Here is a 25,509-nt window from a genome sequence, read left to right as displayed (position 1 = left end):
TGGAGAGATGTCATATATCTTTCTGACTACTTTATATTTGCACTCTTAAAGGATGTATGCAATTCATCTAATAAAATGTCTATGTGTATGAGAGGAAAAAAAGAAACAGATTTTTGATCTCTCCCTCTGTTGATCTGTATGCCTGTGGCCCTGTTGAGTGAGTAGGGTAAAACTCCCCTTTCATTTTTTTCAATGTTTCTTGGACTCTTACCAACAGGTTTTTTACAGTCTGTTGCCTGCCTCTAGGATTAGAAGAACACTGGCATATTTTAACAGTTTCCTAGGATCCAAATAGTCTTTAATTAACAGGGAATTGATGTTTTGGAGTGCAACCAATATAGGAGACACTGAAAGCAGAGAATGAACTTGGATCCTTCCAGCTTATTGCTGGCTGTGGCCAGGGGCAAACAAATAAGCAAAATAGGGTCCACTGCAAACAGGTAGTGCCTTGTTAGTATGCAAGGGGATTTCTTCGTTTGCATTATGTTCCCACAGAGCTGGTGGTTAGGTGGGAGGAGCTTTCTGCTGCACCGAGTCTGAATCAGCTCCACCCCTTGCAAAGAGCAGAAAGTGTTCATCAGTACCTTCCCGTAAACAGAATTTCAGTGGCTCCTGAAACTGTTATTTTTAGATTTGTATTGATCAACTGTTGGGGCAGCAAGGTTTGTTGTGTTTATGAGGTTTAGGTTGAAGCAGACACCGTTGTCTCCACGAGTAAGCATTTAATTAAAGAAACAGAAGTCTGCAAATTACATGACTTTTGCTGAGCTGAACAGCAAGTTATTCTTTATCTTTTTGAGTAATCTGTCTTTGTAGGGTAGAGCAACAGGGTAGGGATGAAACGCTGAAATGATAAGAGAATGAAACTAGCTGAAGGTCTCAAGGGAAGTTAGACATATGCTGAACTGTTGTTCCAGATTTTCCATGGAAATAAATGGTTTGTAAGGTAATTCTAATCACAGTAGACTGAAACATGAAGCAATTTCTGGCAAAGAATTACAACCAACTCAATCACTGAGTCAGCTGGGCTTTTTTTTGCTAATGCAGTAATTTTTGGACGAGTCAAAATATATTTGCTTGATGAAATATTGTCTTTTTACTGTTGCTTTGTGCGTGTGTGTGCGCGTGCTGGCTTTTATCTCCCCTCACTAATCACATCACCTGCTGAATGCTTTCTGTCTCTCTGTGCCTGCAGGTGGTACATGCCAGAGCCCTGCTCTTCCAGCCCTTGTGCGTCCTCCTGCACCACCCCTGCAGCCATCGCTGGATATTAAGCCGTTCCTCCCGTTTCCTCTGGACACTGCTGCAGCAGTGAATCTCTTCCCCAACTTCAATGCAGTAAGTACTCTCCCAACAGTTACACTGAGCCACAGCTTCCGTGGAAGACTCAAGTGGGCACAAAGCAGGATTTTATGTACTCCATTACACCTGGAATATCCTCTCCCTTGCTGAGGGCCAAATAGCTCTTTCAGATGCGCTGATGGGCCATAAATTGAAGCCTACCTGGGTGTTAGTCGAAGAAATGTAGAAGGAAAAAAGTTATATGATCCCGAGTGACATGCAATAAAGTTTCAGGCCGTATTCAGTCCCAGGGCTTGTGAATTTTCCACAGTAATTTAGGACGTGCAGAGCTTCACTAACTTACAGTTCACTGCAACTCTCAGAGAGGGAAAGTTTCAGAGCATTGGGATTCTACATCCCATCTCCAACACACTTCCTGAGAAATATGAAAAATTCACAGAGCCTAAAGAAGAAAAACTCTGTCAGGGCAAATAAAGTAAGAATGAGAACAATGTTAACTGCTGTATAAGTTAATCAGTGGGAAACAATCCAGGGTATTTTTTTCAGGTTAAGATGTGTTATTTCTCATGTCTTAGATTTAAACTAGGGTAGATTTCTCCCTTTTTTCTTTTACTTAGTCATGCTATGTATAATTATAGAAATCCCATTCCTTCTTTAGTATTTTAATTATTTTACTGACATATGTCATCAATGTTCCAATTTTCCTGTTTCAGATTGAGATAATTAATGCTTTAAAAAAGGGTCTACATTGGTTTTATGTTAGTTTTGACTTTATATAATTATGCCCCTTTTCAATTCCTTTTTGATGCTCTTTTCCTTATTTACATATACTCTAGATACACTAAAAACCCTCTCAAGAAAATGTGTTCTTACCTGCTTTGAGAGACAGAGAGGGGGTGGAATCTTCCATTCTGAACCAATTCTAATTGACATGCAGAAATCTTAATTAAAATTATTAGGAGTAGTAAAGGAACATGTGCATTCTTGAAAAAAAATTATAGCAATCAGTAGTGAATTTCTGTATTTAAATTTTTATTTTTTATCTTTCATAGATGTTCATTTTGCTTTAAAGTAACTAAAGTAAGTTAATTGTCAAAACTGTTTATACAGTCTTGAATTCAAGAAATTCACAGCATTAACAGAGAAACCACAAGCTACAAGTCTTAAAAAGCACAGAAACAATATGTCAATGAACTACTATTACAAGTAAACTTTAAATTTAAAAAGTCTATAAGGTCTTAAAATGTGATGGGTTTAACCAAGGTACTGATAACCCATAATGAAATGGATACAACTTGAGACTTGTTTAGTGTGCATTAGAGTTGAGATCTTTTAACCAGTTGTGCCTTGTGATCACTGTTTGCATTAATGCAATAGGCCAGCTGAATTTTAAAAATATATCAATTAGAATGCCTTGTGTTTTTCTTCCTCAGGATTTTCCATGGTTCAGAGTCTTCAGATTGTTTTGCTAATTCTTTAATTATATAACTGAAGTGGAATTTTAGTGATGAATGTTAATAATTGTTAATCCTGTGCTACTCTATAAATTTCCAGTTTCTTTCTTCATACACAAACTGCTTTGCTACTATAATTATTTTGAGGGAGGGGTGGGTAAGTCATATTAATTTGGAAGTAAGAATGTAAAAATAGACTAGTATCAAAACCATGTTATTCCTGAACATTATCTTAGTAGCATATAATTTGGTAGGAGCACTGGTAAAGTGAGCCTAGTTTTCAGGAGTGAGACTTGAAGCCCTTTTTAACAGCACTCTGAAATCTGTTCCCATGCAAAATGCTGCTTCCCGTGATGTGTGGCCATCTGCCAAGTCCACCTTTGACAGATATGTCAGTCCTGAGTGTGAGGATGCTGTCATCAGAGCTGCTGTCACCTGCCTTGCTGCTCATAGTTTATGCCTTGCTAAGTGACCTTTGCCTTCTCATCATGTGCGCTGACATGCAGCGTCATCCTCTGTGTTCCCATTTTCTTGGTGAGCAGCACATTATTGAACGCTGCTATGTTTAGCTCATATGCCAGGGATGGTTAGCAGCAACCTCCAAATGTATAGACTAGCTGAGTAGTTTTGTACTGTTCCAGAAATTCTCTCCAAGCCAACAAAACTTTTGGGGACACATCAGCTGCTGACTGTTATCAGCCCAAAAAGAAGTTAACCCACACATCATGTTAGACTTTAAACACAACTTCTGGCAGGGGCTTCAGTATGTGAATGTGAGGCAGAAAAAAAGTGTTTAATCAAAAAATCATCTTTGTAAATATGGCTCTTCATGATTGACTGCAGCTGTTGATGATGCTTTATCTTCATAGACTTCACTGACAGTCCTATGCAGTGTCAGTGGAGAATCACTTATGCTCTGTGGCTAAACCCGGGTCGAGCAAGTGGTCCATAACAACACCTGAACTGGATGTTCTCTCTTGTGTTATCAATAAATTAGCTTTTCGCTTGACTGAGACATCAGGGTCATAAATTGAGTCATAGGAAATGGATTTCTAAAGACCTCTTGACCCTCACAGGAACAAATTCCACAGGATCAAATGAGTTTGACAGCATGTCTGGACTACTTCTCAAAAGGCTAGAGGGAAGTCCAGAATTTTGGCCACTCATTGGCCATTTTTCAATACCCTTCACTTGAAAACAACATGACCAAGGGGAAACTTGAATAAAAGTTCAGACATATTTCAGAGAAAATAAGTAGTCTCTCGCAATCCTAATTAACGTGGTTGTGATGGACATAGGCATCTGAGGTAATAAGCCTAAGCTTCTTCACAAAATATAATGGAGAAAAATCAGCAATTTCTCCAAGTTATGCATGGATAAAAATGCACAAAGGTAGCTTGCAATGCAAGCTATATGTATACTTTGGCATGGAGTGAAGTGAACCCTGAAAGTTCTCATTCATCTATTCAGACTGTAATGAGGGACTGGCTCAGCTGCATCTACATTTAGATGAATCCCACATTATGGGACAGGTCATAAGCTATTCACAGCTCATACATTAAATTCCACTCAGAAATCACATGATAGAAGTGCTGACATTGTATTGTATGTTTGCAGAGGAATGATCCCATTTATTAAGCAGTTATGCTTCTAATTTTATCTAAAGACAATCTTCAGGGAATTTGAGTATTCAAATGAACTGGATAGAAAGATTAGGAGAGGTGGAAGCAAAAGTAACTTACCAGTGGAGAAAGACAGACATGTACATAAGAACTAATAACACCAAATACTAACCTAAAGTATTGCAAATAATCCTAGTAAGGTGTATTTCATAACATTTTTCACTCTACTTCAGTTTATTCCATGTGAAAGTTTTATTTCTTACTGATGACTTTGCTCTAAAACAAGCTCAGTTTTTGCTGGCTGCCTCTGAAGAAAACATTCAGCACTGATTTCTACAAAGTCAAAAGCTTTCATTGAAGCAGAGACTAGAAGAGATAGCATGGAGTACCAAACCTTGATCAGTAATATCCCTGGACAGAGAGTAGAGAAAAAAGAAAAATCTGAGTAACGTGAGAAAAGTTAGGAAGATAATGTTTGAACCTTTGAACCATTCCCTTTCAGGAGAAACATTTTCTATTTATAGGAGAGAGTGCAAAGCAAACATAGCAATTAACAATCTGGTTAGCTGAACATTTGTAGGTGCTATCCTCTTAATTGCGAAGCAAATGGGCACCCTCAAGTCACATGTAAAAGGAAATTGTGACAACACAGCTGTTTAAATTGAAAACAGCCCACTGGAACAGACCCTGAAGAATCCCAGGTTCACTGCAAGTTTATCTGATCTGAAAAGGTTAATCAACTGGATGGGATTTAAATGGCTAAATTTTATTTAATGGAAGTAACTATGGTTATAAATAAAGTTTATCTAGCTTTTAAAATATGATTTGAAAATTTTCAGATAAATGGAAAAATAATTAAATTCCTCTGAAAATAGTTTGAGACAATTTAGCAAACATTTGTTATGTTTCTGCATTTTCATCTGCAGAGGGGGAAGCTGCAAGTCTGCATACATCTAAGAATTAGTTCTTGGAGATGCAAAGCTTTAACAGTTGGATTAAGCATGTATGGGTCTTTGCATGTGAATGTACCTATTCTGTTCACGAGTTTGTTGCAGAGAAATTTCACAAAGCAACAAAGTCTAGAAGTTAATTAACTTGTACAAAAATATTGATGGGTCTCTGTTCTAAGAGGACATGCTTAGTTTTGCAAGATATCAGCGTCACCTCTAAGCTGATGGACCCTATGACAGAAAAAAAATCTTTTGCAAACTTTTTGGTAGTCTCCAAATCACAGATTCATCAGAAGTTGAGTTTTGCCTATTTCCAAAGCTCTCAGAATTATATACTTCAGTCTCTTGAACAGGAGACAGAATTTAAAGTTTAGAAATGCAGGACATTTGCCATTACAAGGTAGAAAATTGGACAGTGCATTGCGCTCCTTGTTTGTTTATTCTTTGAAGGATATGCTGACCATCTTTCTGAAAAAATTCTAAAAAAATATTTTATCACACTTTGTAGTATGAGCATAATCTGTAAAGGAAGAGGTAGACAGTGTAGAAGATCTGAAAAAATGCTTGGAAACAGAAAGAGTGATGTTGCTTGAAAAGCTTCATCCCTAAATCCAAATGAAAGCCTTGCTGCTAATAGAAAATTTTCCAAATAAGAATGCTTTGGAAAGAAACATCACTACAGTTTTGACTAGAAAAGTATGACTTCAAAGAGCAGTGGCAATGTCAGAGTTGTACTAAACATGGATGGAAAATGAACTGTTACCCTACAGACATGTTTCTCATGATCCATCTGTAGTAACCCTTGTTTAGTTCCCTGATTTTCCTGTTTGCTTGTTCTATGCCAATAATAATAATACTAATAATACCTGGTTTATTATTAATAGTTTCCTATTTCACCTTCCCCTGGTTATGGGAAAGGAGGAGGAGGAGTTAACAGTGTCCCTTGCCCATAGCATGGGTCTCCAGTGGTAACTTGGATTAGAGTGCAAACGTGGTGCTCCTTGCTTCCTGAACACCGCCCTGTGCAACAACCCAGCAGCTTCTAGGGCAGCACAAAGGCTGCACTCTCTATTTATAGAGGTGAACCTAGGTATAGTCTTCTCCTATTGTGGCCAGACAGCTGATAGAAATGGACAGTGCAGAAAACCTGCTTGCTGAGAAGCATTTCTGGGAAGGGTTATACCAGGAAATGCAGAGAAAACCTGTCAGAAAGCTGTCAGAAGAGATTTAAAAAATCTTTTCCTTAAGCTCTTGTCCTGGGTAGTTATTGTATCTAGAAGAGAGATATGTGCTGCAGAAATGATGTGCCAATTTTCTAGATGTTATGAATAAGAAGTAATGTTTTGATAGTGAAGATTGGAGGAGGACTCTGAAATACATGTTGGTTTTTTAAAACACTATCGGCCTGAAATTTACAAAATAAAGTCAAATCTTTTGTAAGCCACTACACAATGGTTTTGTTTTATGCTTTCTGACTTAATTGAGCAGAGTAGCATAACGAGACTATTTTTCCTCATATAAAATCCTTTCAAGTTCAGTAGTGATGACACGCTGTCAGAATGCTTTGTTTCCAGGAGAGGATAATCAGGCAACAACACAATGGCCTAAGTCTGATGTGAATCAAAATGGAATATTGCCTATATAGAAGAACTTGGCAGTAAAAATATAGTTTGTGCTGATTTTTAGAGTTATTTCCATGAGAAGGTCCTTTATCGGGTGGAGAACTGTAGTGCACCAAATTTTTCATTTGTCAGACAGAGGGGATTATTGTTTCTGGGGTCAATCTTTGAGTAACTGCTCATTTACAGGTACCTAGAAACAGAGGGTTTGGCTTTTTCATTTCCTTACATAGCACTGCAGTTGAACTGTAAAATAGCTATACTCTTCTTTACAATCTATATCTCTATTGTTGTTTAGCTGAATGTTTTTGCAAATGGGGAACAATAGAAAAATAATGGCCGAGTTCAGGATTTCTTTATTATAATAGCATTTTCATTGCTGCCCAGAATGCTTAATTAAATCTGCAGGAGAAGTACAGGAATTAGGCAAAGAGCAAACAAAAGAAAATCCTGGCAATTCAGATGCTTTATTTGGTGTTTGCAAAACAAGAATGAATCAACATCAGTATTAAATATTCAGTCATATGAAGTGGCCAGATTTATTTCCCATACACTTAAATCCTTAAGCTACACCCTGGGTTCTGTTTGAAATACCAGTAAAACACTGATTTCCTGATGCAAAGGAAAGATTTACAGCTCAGGAGACATCATGAAAATAAGCTTTTTGTCTTTTTCCGGTTTTAAGTCAGATTAGGCTGGATTGAGATCTCTAGGCATACTCTGCCTGTTTTTATATATGATCTGTGCTCCATGTCATGCACAGGGAGGAGAGTTTATATTTTGACTTGGTACAAATGAGTGTTCCTGAGAAGTTGTCACCTGTGACTGCATGGATGTTATTTCTGTTTGTACTGTCTCCAATCCCTAGGACTTGTCTCCAGAGTCATTGCTGTTACATTCTTTGGACTTGATGCACTGTTAAGGCACATCTAACTTTAGTCCCTTTGCAACCTCCTTTAAATGTTTTTTTCCCTCAAAAAATTTGCAACTTGTACTTGGGCCCTCTGCAAGTTTAAACCCAGACAACAACAAAATTTTTCTTACCTTTCTCTTAGAATTATCTCATGTTGTAGCAGAGCTTCTGGTCTGTGTTTTGAATTGCTTTCACTGGGCCCATGTGAAGCTCATGAAGTCCAAGGCCAGGAGTAAGTTCATGCACCAGAGTCAGAGCCATCCCTGGTAGCAGGACAGACTGGGGACTCCAAGGATTGAGTGGAGAAGGACTTTGGGGTATTGATGCATGAAAAAATGATCATGACCTGGCAATGTGTGCTTGCGGCCCAGAAAGACAATTTTAGCTGGGGCTACAGGAAAAGCAGTGTGGCCAAGCGAGGTTACTATTCTCCTCTATTCTACTCTCATAAAACCCCACCTGGAGTACAGCATCTTGCTGACAATGAAAGACAGCAACGCATTAAAGCAGGTTATGAGGAGGGTCAGGAAAATTGTCAGGGCAGTGGAACACCTCTCCTACGAGGAAAGACTTGAGAGAGTTGGGGTTATTCAGCTTGAAGAAGAAAAAGCTCTGGGGTGAGCTCATTTTGGCCCAGCAGTAGTAAAAGGCACTTAAAAGAAACATGGGGAGAGAGTTTTTACTGGAGCCTGTAGTGATAGGACAAGGGGAAATGTTTTTAAAAAGAACGAGGGTAGCTTTACAATGGAAGAAATTGTTTATGGGGGTGGTGATGCATTGGGACAATTTGTCTAGAGAAGTTCATAGAACCATATGATAATAGAATTAATTGGGCTGGAAGGAAACCTTGAAGATCATCTAGTTCTAACCTTCCTGCTGTGGGTAGGGACACCTTCAACTAGACCACATTGCTCAGAGCCTCATCAAACTTGACCTTGTAATTCCCATGGGGCAACCTGTTCCATTGCCTCACCGCCCTTACAGTATATAATTTTTCCTTAATATCAAATCTAAACCTACTCTCTTTCCCTTTGAGCCCATTTCTCCCTGTCCTATCACTACATGCTCTTGTAAATAGTCTTGTCTGATCTTTCCTGTAAGCTGCCTTCAAGTACTAGAAGGCCACAATCAGGTCACCCTGAAGTCTTCTCTTTTCCAGGTTGAATAATCCTGGTTCTCTCAGCCTTTCCTCTCAGGAGAGATGCTCCATCTCTCTGATCAGCTTGGTGTCCCTCCTCTGGACTCACTCAGAGAGATCCCTCCTGTGCTGGGACCCCAGAGCTGGATTCAGTGCTCCAGGTGGGGCCTTGCCAGAGCAGAGCAGAGGGGTAGAATCCCCTCCCTGGCCCTGCTGCCCACGCTGCTCTGGATGCAGCCCAGGAAGGACTGGCTTTCTGGGCTTTGAGCTACCACTGCTGGGCCGTGTCCAGCTTCTTGTCAACCATCACCCACAGGCCCTTGTCAACACTGCTGCTCTCAACCTGTTCATCCTCAGCCTGTGCTGATATCAGGGTTTGCCCTGACCCAGCTATAGCCCTTTGTTCTTTTTTCTCATTAAACCTCATGAGATTCCCACAGGCCCACTTCTCCAGCCTGTCTAGGTCCATCTGGATGGCATCCTGTCCTTCAGGTGTGTCAACAGAACCACTCAGCTTAGTGTAATCTGCCAGCTTGCTGAGGGTGCACTCAATCCCTCTGTCGATGCTGTTAATGAAGATCTTAAAAGACATTAAGTTCTATTATATTAAATTAAGGTATTATGAAAGATATTAATTTGCCCCATCACTGAAAGTGTTCAAGGTCAGGTTCAGTGGGACTTAACCTGATTGGTGAAGGATGTCCTTACTAAGGGCAGGGAATTAGACCTGACAATCTTTACAGATTCCTTTTAACACAACCCATTCTGTCTCTGATTTGCCACAACTTATTTGAGCAATTTTAGGATTATGTTCCAATTAGGGAATCTGCATTCTCCTATGCTTATGATGAGCAGCTGTCACCTCCCATTGCATAGAATACGCTAGCCTTGAGACCTTCAAGGAGTTGATTGAGTACAAATGGGTAGATGCCATAAAAATATCAATTAAATAGTTTTATTTTTATTTAAGTTAAATTTGAATCAAGGGTGCTCTGACCTTCCATGATTGCTTTCTGAAGAAATTCAGGTTTCTAGGGTGTGTGTTCTCCTGGGAAGCAAATCTTAAGGTTATCTTAAGATAGCCTGTGTTTTGTCATTTCACTTTGCTGAACATTATTATACCTATCCTTGAATTCATTTCTATAACTGTAATGTCAAAGCAAATAAAATACCCATTTCATGGTTGCTGTCCAACTTTTGGGGTATAATGTGTGTCTTTGGTTAATCTGCTTTGATTTATCTGGAAGATTTTTGTGTAAACATCTGTAAAACAGCATTGCCTGTGTCTGGCCTTCTGCACCTACCATCTCTCTCTCTCTTCAGTTCCACGGCCTCATTCAAGGTCCTTATGGATACCTCAGTGCTGGTGGTCAATTGGCCACCTGCAGATTTTATATACTTTTTGGGTGCAGGTAAGATGCTGCTCTTTGTGGAAGCTGAGCTTATACGTGCACTTTCATCCTCTGTTTGATAGCTCACAGTTTTTCCAGGATTTTTCACACAGTGTATCGCTCTCCAGTGACTCAGCACCTTGTCTCTGAGGAAGAGATGTTTGTGCTGCTCCTCCTTGTCACATGAGAATGGGTGAACTTCTAACTATTCTAACTGTTCTCTACCAATTCTCATGTCCATAATTAAACAGGTCTGAGCCACAAACACCCTGTTTGTACAAGCTCATAACTCTGCTATCATATAAATGGCCACACAGTAGGCCGTGGAGTATAAACTTGATGGCATTTTTGTAAGCAGTGTTGCAGGCTGGAAGTGATGTCTGGGAAAAGAACTACACATACCTAAAAATTACATACTATACACTTTGTTTTCAGTGTATTTTTTAAAATGTACTTAAGTGGTTTCTTGTTCCTAAGGCAAAAACAGGATCTAAATACCTCACATTCTTGTTTGCTTAGCTGGTAATTAGGAAGAGCAAAAGAATAGACTTTGAGTCATCTTGTCCTGCCTTACACTGGATTTGCTGGAGGGCACTGCACTGTGAGCCAGCCCACTGTTGGGAAGTCATAGTACCCAAGGCAAAGGCAACTGCACAGCCTTTTATGGGGACTGAGGGTCCCTCAAGATTTTGCTTTGAATACAAAACATTTTCATAAAGGAAATTAAATGAAGTACTCTTCAGATTTGTCAAGTCTTGATGAGTGAAATTACTTAAAACTAAATTTTATAACACATTTTTTAAAACATTTTAAATAGTGTTTTAATTGGTTGATGTTTACACCCTTTGCCTTAATAGCACTCAGATGAAAAAGATCAATGATTATTTTATTCTGCAAAGACTATAAAAATTTAATGGTTCGCATAATAAGTATAACTCATAAAATCTACAGCTTAAATATGGATGGTTATTAACCTGTTTTTAAAAAGCTGCAATTAAAGTGAAAAGGAATTACTTAAAGCAATGATTTTATTACTGTAGTCTGAGGATGAAGAAAGTGATAAAATTCTAAAATCACTGTTATTTCTGTTGATGAGACAGACATTTGGAAAGATTTAAAGTAAGGCATGAATTTTTTCTAACCCGAGGTACACTTGTGTTTCTAACGTAGATGAATAACTATTTGCAGATTTTTTTTTTTTAACAACCTGCAATTTTTCTTAGGAATTTCAAAGATATCTTCAAAAAAGCATGAGTTTACATGACAGGTAATTTCACAAGAGTAAATGCATTCTTAAGCACAGTTACTTCATTAATTGTTTATTCATAGCATGCAGTAACAATGATTCTATTATTCAAGAATGTGCCTTAAAACTCATGCACACTTTTATCCTTTATGATAATGGAAAATTTGGGACTCTTTTCTACTCTTTTTACTCAGAGTAGTTGGCTGGTAAATGGCACATGCTGAAGAACTCATTTATCTGAAGTCTTTGCATGTTGCACTCTCCATTGAAATATTTTTCTAATGTCCGTGTCCTGTCTAATTTATTTTATTCTAATATTTTTTGATAAGGGAAAAAAATCCCCAAGGGTCATATGTTGGACTTGTACAGTAAAATTGGATACAGAATTCCAGATTCTCATGCAACTACTGTTTTTCCTGGCATCTTTCCTTTTGGCTCTAGTGAATGCTTAAAGTAATCCTATGTTAATATTCATATAGATTAAATCAGTAATCAAATTAATGAAAGAATATACAAAACCTTGTTATTTCCCAGGCAATCTGTGTTTCTCTTTTAAATGGATTGGTTTATATAAAGCAAATGAGTATCAAATTCTTACTATTTTAGAGAATACAAAGCAGAGTTTTTCTATCAAACATAATTTTTTTCCAGAATTAAATGTTTTGTGTTTTTACAAGTAAAAAAGTTTTAGACAGCACATTACATTTGTGCATTTTTAGAAGAAACTATAAGAAAAAAATTAAATTGATTATGTAGTTTCCTCACACAATAAAAACAATTATGTTTAGAACTAAATGTAAAAGCTGTCATAATGACTCACAAAAGAAGACTAAAGAGTCTACAAGTAGAAGGAAAATGGCAGATAAAACAATACATTTCTATAGGAAAGAGACATTCTTAATTACAGTTAGAGATGGTGTAAGACCTGCTGCAAAGCTGTCTAGGAGGAGTTCCTTTCACTAATTTGCTACTGTGAAACAGGATGTTTGAATGCAAGAGAGACCAATTCTAATGAATTGAGACCATGGAAAGACTTCCTGAAATTGAACATAATAGGCCTGTGAAAGGAATACTGATAGAAAATTTTAGGGCAACAGTATTTATTTACTTCTGGAACATTTGTCAAGAAAATAGAAAAAGGTGTAAATCTGAAGCCTTTACTTTTTTTTATTCAGGTCCAGTCTTCATTAAGCTTATCTGTAGCCCACCATGCCCATGCTTTGTTAAAAATTTAAATGCCAGGACTAAGGCAAGCATTATATGTGCCTGCTCTGACGAGTTACAGAAGACCAGAAGAGCTGAGAACACAAGTAGCAATGCTTGCCAGACTGTGCCTTCAATGAGGTATATTTTAGGAAGTTCTTGAGCCAAATGTGTTGTCTTGGCATGTGCTAGCCCCCCATGAGGTGACATACTTAACTGGATGGAATCAGCAGGAGAGTTTGTTTATTTTAAGTAATTTGAGTTTTCTCATTCTCTTTCCCAGACAGAGCCTAATATATCCAAGCAGAGAGATACACAGGAAAATTTCCTTGGGTAACCTAAGTAGTAGGAAGAGATGAGAACATATGAACTTTGACTTGCTATAAACAGAAGAAGTCTAAGTACTATTTTTAAGGGAGCTAGAAGTGGATGAAGAAAAACAATGTACATCACCTTACTCATATTATTGTATTTGTAATGGACTGATTTGCTAATGGATCTAACCTATTACATTATTGGTATTGCTAGGACTCAGATGACCAAGATAAATCACAGGGATGATGCCTGAGTTAATTATAGCAGTGCCCTCCCAAACGACACTATCATCTCTGGGAGGCAGCAAAAGCTATTGTTGGCCTTAGGAAGTAACATGAGAGAGTAATGCCTGGGATAGGAGAGGCAGTGAGGAGACTGCCATTTCCAAAGGATTGGAAAATACTGGCTCTGTGGTGTTTGGCAAGGAAGAGAGGTGTGAAGACTAGCAGAAGATTTTCAAGAAAAGAGAAATATCTCAGCACAGGTATTTGAAAGATGCACTTGCTTAGAGTACACACCCTGCCATAAAAGTAATGGTGTGAGAAGAAGAACTCACTAAGAAAGTGAGTTAAAATACCCAATTTCCACTTAGAGTCGTTCTGTCCTTGTTTCTGGCAGGAACAGGTCTTTTCCTTTTTAGCTTCAAGCTTTTCCTAGGAATTTATTATCTCCTGAAAGTTTTTGAGGCAAGTTTGTTATCTCTAAATCTCTATTTTTGTTTTTAGGGATGCTATTTGAAACCTCATTATTTTTTTTCTTCTAAATTTGAACGGAAAGAGAGAAATTACCTTGGTACTTACTGAGAATATATCTCAAACTGAACTATAAACAATCATATAATTAGAAAGAGTCTATGTATCTGAAATCAGAGAAAATCCTTATTTAAGAACAAACCCTTAGATACTCTAAAATATCAGAGCAGCACAGCTGTTCACTCTCTGTTCTTCAGTAAGGATCCCCAGATAAAGAGGGATTTTTCATAAATTTCTGTGCGTAGAGAGGACAGCATATATTTTGGGTCTAAACTCCCTTCATTTCCCATTAAACAAAATAATTAATAAAGGTAAATTCTACTTCAGCAAGTACTGTGTGTTCAAGTCTCCTATTTAATGTCATAAAGATATCTTCTATTCTCTTCAAACTGACTGAGTTTCTAGAACCTGAAGAAATGTCTGTTTCAGATTACACTGAATTGCAAAAAACTATGGATCTGAAGATTAGTTTGTGTTTTCTTTCATTTGATAGAACCCCAATGTTCCCCATTCAGTTGATTGGGAAATGTTTTATTGTGTTTAGAATTATCTCATTTAGCTATTTCTTCAGAAACCACTGCAACTTTTTTTAAAAGCTTTTAAACCACTTTTAAAAAGAACTTCCATTTTGTTTTTTTTTAAGAAGCTGCTGTGATATGGCGCATAAATTGATGCAGACCTTGAGGGTAAAGGGTTCTCTCTGTGAGATCTAAATTTAGTGTGCCTTGAACAGATCAGGTGAATGTACAAAAAAAACCTCTGTGGTTAATGGCATTTGTATTAATAGAAGCAAATTATTAACTTTTACTATAAACAACCAAGGAATTGTGAATTTTGGTAAAATTAAAACTTTGTTTGTTTTAGTTCAATGAGAAAAAGACAGAACACAACCAACTCAGTAGTCAAAAACACAGAACGTGCAATGTGTAAAATACGTTAGGATTCTCATCCTTACTTACTCATTTGGTGATTTGTTTAATATCTCTCCTTAATACTAGTTTGACTTCCAGTAAAACATTCCCAATAAATATTTTATGTTTCTTAAAAAATAATTTCTGCACACCAAATCACAGCAGAAGGAAGGCTGTGAAGACCAACTTCGAGTTCAGTATTTAAATATCTAAAACATTTGTCAAGTTCTTCAGTAAGACACAAGATTAATCAGCAGAGCAAAAAGCTGCCTAATACTCAATAATGTATTATTTAGCCTATAGCTTCTTTTAAATAAGAGGAGGATTAACGAACATCAGCTTTGATCTTTAGCTGTCATTGACAACATTTAAGTCTTTAACCTACACAGGGTTTTAAGATGATTATATAATCAGCAGATTTATTTAATTTTTTTTTAGGTGGCTACAGCTGGTGATAAGTGCGCATTATATCAGTCTTTCAAGGACTTATTGTCTTGCTAGGCGCTTGTCATGTAATAGTATAAAGAAATATCTTGGTTTCCATTATTTGTTCCTGGTCATTCAAAGCACAGAGTGAGAGACAAACACCAAGTCTTAGACAAAGTTTTGTTGAGGAAGAACAATCTGGCTGATGGGGATGGTTCTTAAAGGGATTGGCTGTTTTATTGGATAAAAGTTGCCGAACTTACGGATAGCAGTAGTCAGGTGGTTTTTGAACTTGAAGAAATTCTCTATGATAACAGGAGCTTGTGGAGACTTATTGTGAGCTTGGGAATTAATTTGAATGTTGTTTGTAGCCAGCTCCAACTCTAGATGATAAGATAGCCATACATTGTTTTTCTTTCTTCTCCTCATGTTTTCTGAGCCCGAAGTAGCCTCTTTGATGTATTTCTTCCCCAAGCCAGCAATACTGAAACATGTAGAACAAAAGAAAATCTGTTCAAGTTAGTCTAATGAGTTCCAACCTAAAGGTTCAAGTTGACACTATAGTCTTTTAAAACACATCCTTAGGCTTTGTTTTATTTAATCTCATTTATCAGTCATTAATTTTGCACAACAGATGCCAACCCAGAGTAGCTGAAATTTGGCTTTACCGTGCATCTTTTATCTTACAATGTAATTACTATCAGTCCCTGGTTTACAGATTACTGAGAAGGTCTGTGACTATTGGTCATTTTTTAAATTTTAAGTTGATTCCCAAGCTCAGAAAATGTCTGTGCTCTTTGGTGTGAACAACCTAAGCAGGCTGGCAGAGATCAGTAACTTCAGCAAAATGCCTCTTGACTGGTTCTGCAGATTGTTCATCCCCATTAACTAATGACAATTCCTAGGGCCTAAGGGTTAAGCTTTTTCTTACTTTAGGAAAGTAATTTCTCCCTTTTAGTGCTCTGATATACTTTCCGTTTCTCTAACAGGGAGTGATAGTGCATTCATGCCCTTAAGGCTCTGTTTTCATGCTCTGGCTGTGTTTTGAAAACAAGGCAAATATTCACAGAAGGCATGGAAAACAAAATGTGCCTGAAGAGTCTGAAAAGTGAAAAAGGTTAACAGATATGTACCATATAAAAGTTTTTATGCTTCTATCCTATGTAGATATGAGCTACTACTCCCTTATGTTTTCTCCCTAAATGCTACAAAATGTTTATTAGTATTGGATAGTCAGGGTTTGACAGTGATGACTGCTTGATACCATCACTTAATTTTTGTTTTCATGTGAACATCTATCACAGCTATGCTTAAGGTGAAATTAGTGCTTTAATGCCTAAAGGTATTTTTTTCATTGCCCTATCCAGATTAAAGAAAAAATAAAATTAGAGTTAAATCCCATTTTTGTTGTTTAATCTGCTATACAGCCTCACAGATCCATCTCTGGGTAAACACATGAAAATAATTCATAAAGTAAGCATTTTTAGGTTTTTAAGAAGTTTATGGGGAATTGATTTACTAAAGAAATCTACTGGTCTTTCTAGATATTGAATAGTTCTCCTTCCCAACAGTTTTTGCCTCTATTACAATGTTTTCCCTGAAGTATATGACTCTAACTACTGAGATTTTCTTGACTTAGTCTTTATATCTCACTTCTATTGCAATCACTCCTGCTGACTCCTCCTCAGACAAATGGTTAAATGAAATATTTTGAATATATTAAGATTTGGCCTTCTAATCAGTATTAAGGAACCAAATTAAACAAAGAAGCAAATTAGAATATTTGATCTATGAAGACAAATGTCTTAATCCAATTGTGTGTTAGAAGTCAAATGCATATTCATGGAATGATTTAAAAAGGAAGGTGGTAGAGGTCAATAAAATTAATGGTAGAAAGAACAAGCAATTAGACTGCCATAGGCTTTCCTGGCATTTACTTGGGAAAAAAAAAGAGATCTAGTTTTGGTTCAGAGTGAAAAAATAATGTTGAAATAAATTACTGATATTTTCATTACTTTCAATGAAAAATTTACTGTTATTAAGTAAATTTTTTCCCCAAAATGATAATGCCACTTAAAAGATCAGTGCTGCAAATTAGTATATTTAACTATTTTAGTAATGTTTGAAATATTTAACTTGAGACCATTCTGGTACAAAGACAAAAAAAAAATCTGGTTTTGTTCTTTCATCTCTATATACTTTACAGTTCAAGCACATGTCAAAGTATGCTTGTAAACCCCTAGCATGGGAGGATATAAACAAATCATTCTGTGACCTTTCAGAAATTTAAGTTAGAGTGGATGAGGTGTATCTGACCAAAATTGATGTCTAAAAGAAAAGTGTTCAATGTGTATCAACCATTGAGCTCTTTCCAGAGTAATGCAGAAAGATGGGTAGCCGCAGAAACCAACTTATCCCATCTGAGATGCTCACCAGGGATGGCATTAATCATTTGCAGGAGACACTTACCCTCAATAAATTCTATACCAACTGTGCTGTCTTAAAATGCTAAACTTGAAGTAGCCAGTTGACGTGGGAAATTCTGGTTATAATTTAGGAAAAATTTTTTTCACAGTAAGTGTGGTCAAGCACCATACTGGTTTTCCTCTGTGGACTCTCCATCCCAGAAGACACTCAAAACTTCACTGGCCAAAACCTGGTGTGAGGGCCTGGACAATGCTGCTGGTTAGCACTGCCTTGAGAACAAAGGATGTGGAACAGATGACATCCAGAAATGTTTTCTTAAGCTAAACCCTCTTGTGAATTCTAAAGGCATTACAGCAAAGCAGAGACTAAGACTATTGTGTTTAGAGGAGATAAGGAATGATGAAAGGGAGGTGACGAAGAAACAAAGCCAGAAGGGTTTTGTCCAGCCTGAAATGCTGCTGAATACTGTGGCTCAAGCAATGCAAGGTTGATAGGGAAAAGTAATATTTTATGTTAGAACAAGCTTCAAGTACCCCCCTCTCCTTTTCCTCTCCTTCACCTTCTCGTTCCCTGCCCCCCAACTCCTGCCATCTTTAACATTCAACTCTGACTGAAACACAAGTATCAAAGAAAAAGAGTTTCTTTGATAGATTAGAATTAAGATTAGAATTAAGGAAGGTTTGTGAAAAATACATTGTGATGTTCTAAAATGGATCTTTGTTTAAGACATGCTTTCCCCAAGTTTGTAATTACTGCATTTTTGCTATTTTTCCTCAGAGACCTAAAATATGATTTCCAGTGCTTGGTTCATCTCTGGCTAAAATTTTATAAGCAAATGCAGGAGAATGGAGGGTAGGAGTAGAAAAGATATCAAACATATGGGTTGAGCTGCCTCCTGTCCAAAGGATGACTCTCAAGTGAAGTTACAAGTCTTAGGACTGAGATCTAGGAATGCTGACTAGATTCTGTCCAAACATGGATGTATGAGTGTCTTGATTTAAAACCTGTTGGTGTCTCTGTATTGTGATAGAACAGGAGAAGTAATAAAGTAGAGATGAAAATTTGTGGTTTGTATTAAGCTGTGATGTCATTCCCTGCTGGATATTTACAAATTGTTTTTCATCAAGAAAGGACTGCTTCTTAGTAATTGAAGTTACATTTCAGCATTAAATTAAGGAATAGTTATTTCCAAGGGTTTGGTGCCTGGAAAGCAAAAGAAATTAATGCTGCCTATATACAGTATTTCAACATCCACACTGTTGTTTGAGCAGAATGTATGCTGGTTGAATGCTTCAATTAGACAGTGAGATGTTCAGTTTGGAAAATTCATATTGAGAGGGAGAAGCTCACAATTAGATCTTGCAGTTTATTCTGCATGCTGCTTGCCAAAACATCTGACATAAAATGATGTCTTCTTTTGACATTGCATGAAATTTAATTCCTTTGATTAACCTATTTTCCTGCAGCTTAATAACATTACTATTAAAATTCTGGAGGTTTGTCTTTTATGCATTGCTATGGGTGTGCATTCCTGTTATTTTCCTTCATAGTAAAACTGAGTTGTGATGTCCTCACCTCTGACAGAATATTCCCTTCTGACCCTGTTACTATTCATTTCAAAGGGCTGCCGTGTCTGGAACATGCCAACCCTCTCAGTCCTCTTAGCACTCAGCAATGGGCTGTTTAAAGACTAATGCACAGGGGTAAGGAATAGAGGCCACTGCAGTGGGTGAGGCAAATACCCTCCTCCTTTACATATCCATCTACAAAGAAAATTTAAATTTATCACACTGCGAGTTTGGCATATATACATACAAACAAAGAGCTGTGCTCTCTCTTTCTGCACACTTGTAGTCAAGAAATTTACTTGTCTTTTTATTCCTAAATACAATGGCAGAAATAGCTAAGGACTCCAGGACAATCCATTCTTGTAGTATATTTTTCTGCAAAGAGATGGGGATAAACCTCCATGCTGGTTTGCAAAACTTGTTGCTAGTTGTTCTAGTTTCTGAATTTCTCAGTCTTCAATGACTGTACACTTCAGCACCCTGTGTACCTCATTTTCTCTTTGATGGCTTAATTGAGGTGGAAAGACATTGGCATTTACTTCATGTCCTACAGGAGATAAGTGTTTGAGCAGGAGATTGACCTAAATTCCTCTAGACTGTGTGGTATCTGCTTACTGCAGGCACTTTTCTGCAGTGGGATGAGGTAGCTGCCATTTCCTTTCAAACGTAAGACTATGATGTGAAGTGGACATCCCAAAATGGGTCATTTCCAGTTTCTCAAATGTAGTACCCATTATTTTAATGTGATTTAAGTCAATTGTCTTCATTGCTCAGAGATACCAAATATTCTTACATACTCCAGAAATTGCCTAAAGGATTAGATACATCAACTATGTCCTTCCTAGTAATTTTTAAGTAGTAGTGTTGGCTGCAACTAATTATGTTCTGTTTAATGTATTTTTAGTTTTAAATGGTTCCCAGAGTCTTTTAACAAATAGTGTATTTTTGAGTACCTGTGGGCAGAGGACAAATGGGAGTATAGTATTATATTTAACTGTACATATTTTTACCATGTTGTGGTTAAAATGTTACAGGTTTGTATCTGTGTCCATTATAACTTCTAGGATTGCTGCAGCCTCAAGTAGAAGACATACATCTTTTCTGGAACAAAGATTTATTAAATGCTGTAAATGGCTGTGCCAAGTAAAGACAATTAAAGTAAAACAATGAAATAGCTAATCAATTTTTTTTTTTTGCTGAATAAATAGTGAATTGACAGCAAATAAATTCTGTAGGAACAAGTTCACACTTCTCAATCCAGAATATTACTGGAGTTTAAGTTTACGTTAGCAATATTCTAGCTGGGGCCCAAATTAAACTATTACGATAGAATACATTACAAGAAAATTCATTCATTGAGAAAGAATTAGTATAGAAATTATGATATAGGCATTTTAAGTGTATCATTCTAAAGTGAGACTTTCAGCAAACTGTATTTTGCTTTTGAGTTACCATTATGCATTTGATTTAGCATGCTAGTCCTTGAAGCAAGTATCATATCATCTGCTTTGTTACCTGAAAGGGCTAAATACATCTACTATTCTTTCAGAACATGAGTTGGGACATAAGGCTATCCAAAAAAGCTAGACCAAAAAATTTTGATGGCATCTTCTCCTTAACTCATATGAGCCAGGAACTCATATGAAATGAATTTTGGTCTAATATTAGTGTAGCTTGATTTGCTTTATATCCGCTTTGCTTTTTGAATTAAAAAGAGCTCCTTGGTCTGTATTGAAATAAATGCAGTCATTGCTGGATGACAGAACAGCATGGGAATTATGTAATCACTGAGTTTCCTCCCTCTAATCAGGTCACCTAAGTAAGAAAGGATGGACTAATGCATATCTCTTAAATTTTTCATTAGGAGTAAACTAGACAAGGTGATTGTGATAAAAGCCTGTTTGGAAAAGGAGTGCATTGCAAGAAACTGTATAGAGAACAGTAGACAAAAGAATGAAGGAACAGGCAGTTCTGATCCTATGGCAATTTTTCCTCTTCCCCCAAGAACATTAAAATAAAATCTTGAGAGTTTTCTGGCAATCTGCACATTTGTTATATCTGTGCATATGAAATATTGTATCTCTGAGCTACTGGTTTTCTATGTTTTTATGTGTTAGTTAAGAAGCTCTAGTAATATGCCTTCCTCCTTCTGAATCTCACAGTAGAATGCCCATTTTCCTTCTTACTAACTTCATTAATATGTCATCATTTGGCACCGTTCAGTTCCTCATCTTCAAAATGGGCTCCTTGTCTACAAGGTCTTCCTTCAATTCATCAGTACCAATGATGTGAAAGTGCCACTGTCCTACCCTCTATGTAATTAAAACTCTGTGTCTAGCAGGAACAAGATCAGGATGTGCAAAACCCCCTGAATTCTGGCTGATTTTGGTAGCATAGTTGACAAACAGGAGGAAGAGAGATATTGCAGATGATGAGTCAGAAGGAATAGGGAGAATTCTGCATCTCTCAAATTGGAATTGTGTGTTTGTACTCACACTCCTTGGGATCTCTTCAGTCATGTTTTTCCTGTAAATCTATGAGCTAAAGTGCTACCTGCTGCTGAAGAATAGAAAGTCTTACCTCAATGTTTATAGGAATGTTTTGACTCCCACAGTAGAAAAAGTGGACTTGTGTCATTCAACAGTGTAAACACTGGATGGCAAAAAAGAGCAACTGTCAGCAGAAAATGAGACTAAAATAGATTTCAACACAGGATTCAGTATGTTGGCGCCACTTCTTTCCAAGTAACCCTTCAGTGATATTGTAGCATTGGAAAATTGTTTGATCTGTTGTCACTTAAACATGGTTATGAACTTTTCCCAGTTTATGAAAAACGCTTAAGGAAAGAAAAAAAGAGCAGGAAGAAAAAAAAGGCACAACCAGAAATCAATCACAGGTGCTTTGGAACAGGAAATTTTATATAAGGCTGTGGAGAATCAATGTTATTTTGTATGAATATTATATTTAAGATTACCTGCTTGGTATTATTCTGGCTGCTCAATAATGAAATCAAATGAGGCTTCAAGGGAGGAATAGGTATTGAAGAATACAATGAAGGATATACACTTTATCTCTAGAAAGTATATTAAGTCCCCTGACAGAAAAAATGATGAGCTTGTCACCAGAAAATATTGATGTTCCTGTTGCCATCTCAGTTAACAAGCTTGTCTTGTTACAAGCTAGCATCTAAGAGCAAAAAAAAATATTTAAGACATTAAAAATCCTGCTTAGAGAGAAAAGGTAATGGAACAGAGAACAAATGTTTTGACATGTTGTTGTGGAAAGTTTAGGAGGGAAAGTGTAGGAGGAAAACTTTTCTCTCCTGGCTGAGTGACCTGGTTTCAGCTGTGATAGAACTAATTTTCTTCCTCATAGTACAGTGCTGTATTTTGGATTTAGAATGAGAAAAATTTTATGACACACCAACGTTTTGGTTGTTGCAGAGTAGTGCTGACACTAAGTCAGAGATTTTTCAGTTTCTCACATCATTGTGTCAACAAGGAGGCTGGGGATGCATGAGAAGTTAGTAAAGGGACCCAGCTGGGAAAGCTCACCCAGCTGGCCAAAAGGATATTCCAAACCACATGGCATCGTAACCATATAGCATCTAAACAAGAAAACTGGGGGGAGTTGTCTGGGGCATGACAGCTCACCTCCTGGGGGCAGGCTTGGGCATTGGTCAGCTGGTGGTGAGCAGATGAATTGTGCATCCTTAGTTTTGTGTGTTCTTTTACCTTTATTTGCCTTCTTTTTCTGTCCTATTAAACTGTACTTATCTCTGCCCCTCTGTTTTATCTCTTTTTTGATTCTTTTCCCCGTCTCACTAGGGGAAAGTGAGCAAACAGCTGTGTGGTGTTTAGCTGCCTGCCAGGTTATACCTGGGGTTAGATGTTGCTTCCAAGCAGGTAACTGAATTCTCTAAGAAGCACCAAGGTAAACCTGAAGGTCAAATCTGCAGATTTTGGGAAGTCTGAATGATTCTCTTTGCTTGTGTGAACCTTTTTGCAAAGGAGGTCCCTTTGCTGTTGAGGAACTGTTTGAGGCCTCTTGGCAGCTTCTGTCATGGGCACCTGAGAAGACTTTCAGGAGCTGGTCAGCGCCCATAGGTGCCCTGTAACAGCAATGGCAGCAGCTTGTTTATTTGAGTCACTGGCATCCACCTGGAGGAAAGTGAAAACCAAGGTGCTTGTCACCTCAGAGGTGCTTTTCTGAGTAACTGTAGCTGTCCCCAGGGAACATATATTGTGTTATAACCTTTTTAGACTGCTTTTTGAAGAGTCACACTTAGATGAGAAGATGCATAGAGTGACAGCTTCCCTAGTTTGTTAATGACTAAGGCAGATCTCAGTACAAGAGTAAGTAGTAGATGCAGTAATTAAGTAGTAAGTAAGTAGTAAGCAGTAGGTCTGAGATGAAACCTCTTTTATATTCTGAGGAATTTTTTTCTTTACAGGACTTTTTTTGGGCTTATTGACCATAAGGAGTTATTTTGCCCATCCATTCCAGTGCTTAGCTTCCAATACCCTGAGCTACCATCCTAACATAATAAAATTGCTTAATTGAGCAGATTCATGCCTGAATTATAAAATCAGAATTTTTTCACTCCTGCAATTGCATCTATGTTTTTGTACCATAAGACAATTAATTTTTTTCATTTATTTTGACAAATGCAGATTAGCTGTAAAACATCAGTCAACTACCACAATGCAAATTGATAATGCCCTACTTAATTACTTTAGATTATTAGGTTTAAAAATTAGGTGTTCATAACAACATTTGTAGGACTGCGAAGCCTTTGGAAGTGCAACACTCTGATTGTTTCACATTGGTTGAAACAGTGGCAATAATGTGGCAACAAGCACATAATGTGTGTAAGAATGAAGACTCTTTCTAGCTTATGCACTAGCTAAAAATTTGCTTTTCACACTGCATGTATTGCAGAATGAGTCCCACTTTGTCCAGCTGTTGTAAGAGTTGTCTCAAAGACAGCATTCAGGTAAAGCACCAATGGATAGGATGTTAAATTGCTGAGGATACAGTATGAACTTTAGACCCTAAGTCTTCAAAGCATTTAAGCATGAATTTGCACATCAAAGGCATGCACAATGACCTGCTATGCAGCAACTTCTGGTGAATTAGCACATTTCATTATAGATGACTAAAAGACTGAATTCCACTGTCAGAACAGTCACTCTAGCTCTATTAATAACATAATATTCACTATTAAAAGCAAATAACTAAAGAGATTGAACCATATTATCATGTAATTGTCTTACTTATCTGCCTTTTGCATTACAAAAATATTTGTCTTTGGCATGGTGTTTGTAGATACTTTTACATGACATTTCCATTTGCTTTGATTTTAGGTCAATAAGTACTCCCCTAGAAAAGAGCTCCATTTCCTTTCTATGAAGTTCAGAGCAACAGCATATCATCCAATATGTTAATAAATTCCTAAACAAAGAGGTTACAGTGGGGAAGCCTGCCTAAAACCTTTAGTGTAGAAGCACCACTAGCCCCTGCAATAACATGCCTAATGCACTGGCATAGAGAGCACCAGAGAAAAGCTTTAAATTGTGTGGTGGTGGCTTGTTTTGTGGTTTTAGTTTTTCTTAATCTGAATATGCTTTGAAATCAAATGCATTAAAATAATTTTTTAAAAGCATTGATTTGCATACATATTATGTGTTGTATTTTTAGTTATATTGCAAATGTGCCAGCCTGTATAATGAAAATATTGGACACCTACTTTATCATTTACTGCAATGCAGTCAGACCAATCCTGATGGGATTTATCTATTATCTCATTCAATTCCCTCAGAAAAAAATGAAATTATGTATTTCTCCTTATGCTGTTGAAGCAGCAAATTCACTAGGTGTATTGTATTTTTCTATACTGGGTTTATGGACTTTTCCTTCTTTTCTCTGCAAGATTATCAGCTTTTGTGAATCAGTATTTTATTCTAGCAAGCTTCTCTTGCCCTTCTAACTAAAATTCTGCAGTCCAAACAGGCAATTCTGTATTTTGGAGGGGTCCTAGCAGAGTGACAAAGGGAGGAGAGGATATACACAAGAGAGAACATGCGAGAATGCTTAGCACTTATTCCTATAGCAGGAGAATGGAATTCTTAGCAGTGTACAACACATTTTTGATAGCAATGTAATTATTGTTCTCAAGAATTCAGGTTTTTTTCCCCCATGTGAAAAATTGCCCAGTTTGTGAATTAATTAAATTCTTATCTGATAATTATCTATAGTATGTTCAAAGTAGC

General features: G+C 37.1%; 1 protein-coding gene across 1 annotated transcript in view; it reads left to right on the top strand.

Moving 5' to 3' along the window:
• ZNF385D (zinc finger protein 385D) overlaps positions 1–25,509 on the top strand; it is a 412,256-nt gene that overhangs the window by 277,165 nt on the left and 109,582 nt on the right. The window contains 1 exon segment of the mRNA XM_054273561.1: positions 1,196–1,338. Within this exon segment, the coding sequence (XP_054129536.1) occupies positions 1,196–1,338 (143 nt within the window).

The sequence above is a fragment of the Melozone crissalis genome, unplaced genomic scaffold (genome assembly GCF_028551555.1).
Source record: "Melozone crissalis strain CALT ecotype California unplaced genomic scaffold, PUWL_Pcris_2 ptg000016l_1, whole genome shotgun sequence".
Taxonomy (NCBI): Eukaryota; Metazoa; Chordata; class Aves; order Passeriformes; family Passerellidae; genus Melozone; species Melozone crissalis.
This window is presented reverse-complemented; position numbering and strand designations above follow the sequence as displayed.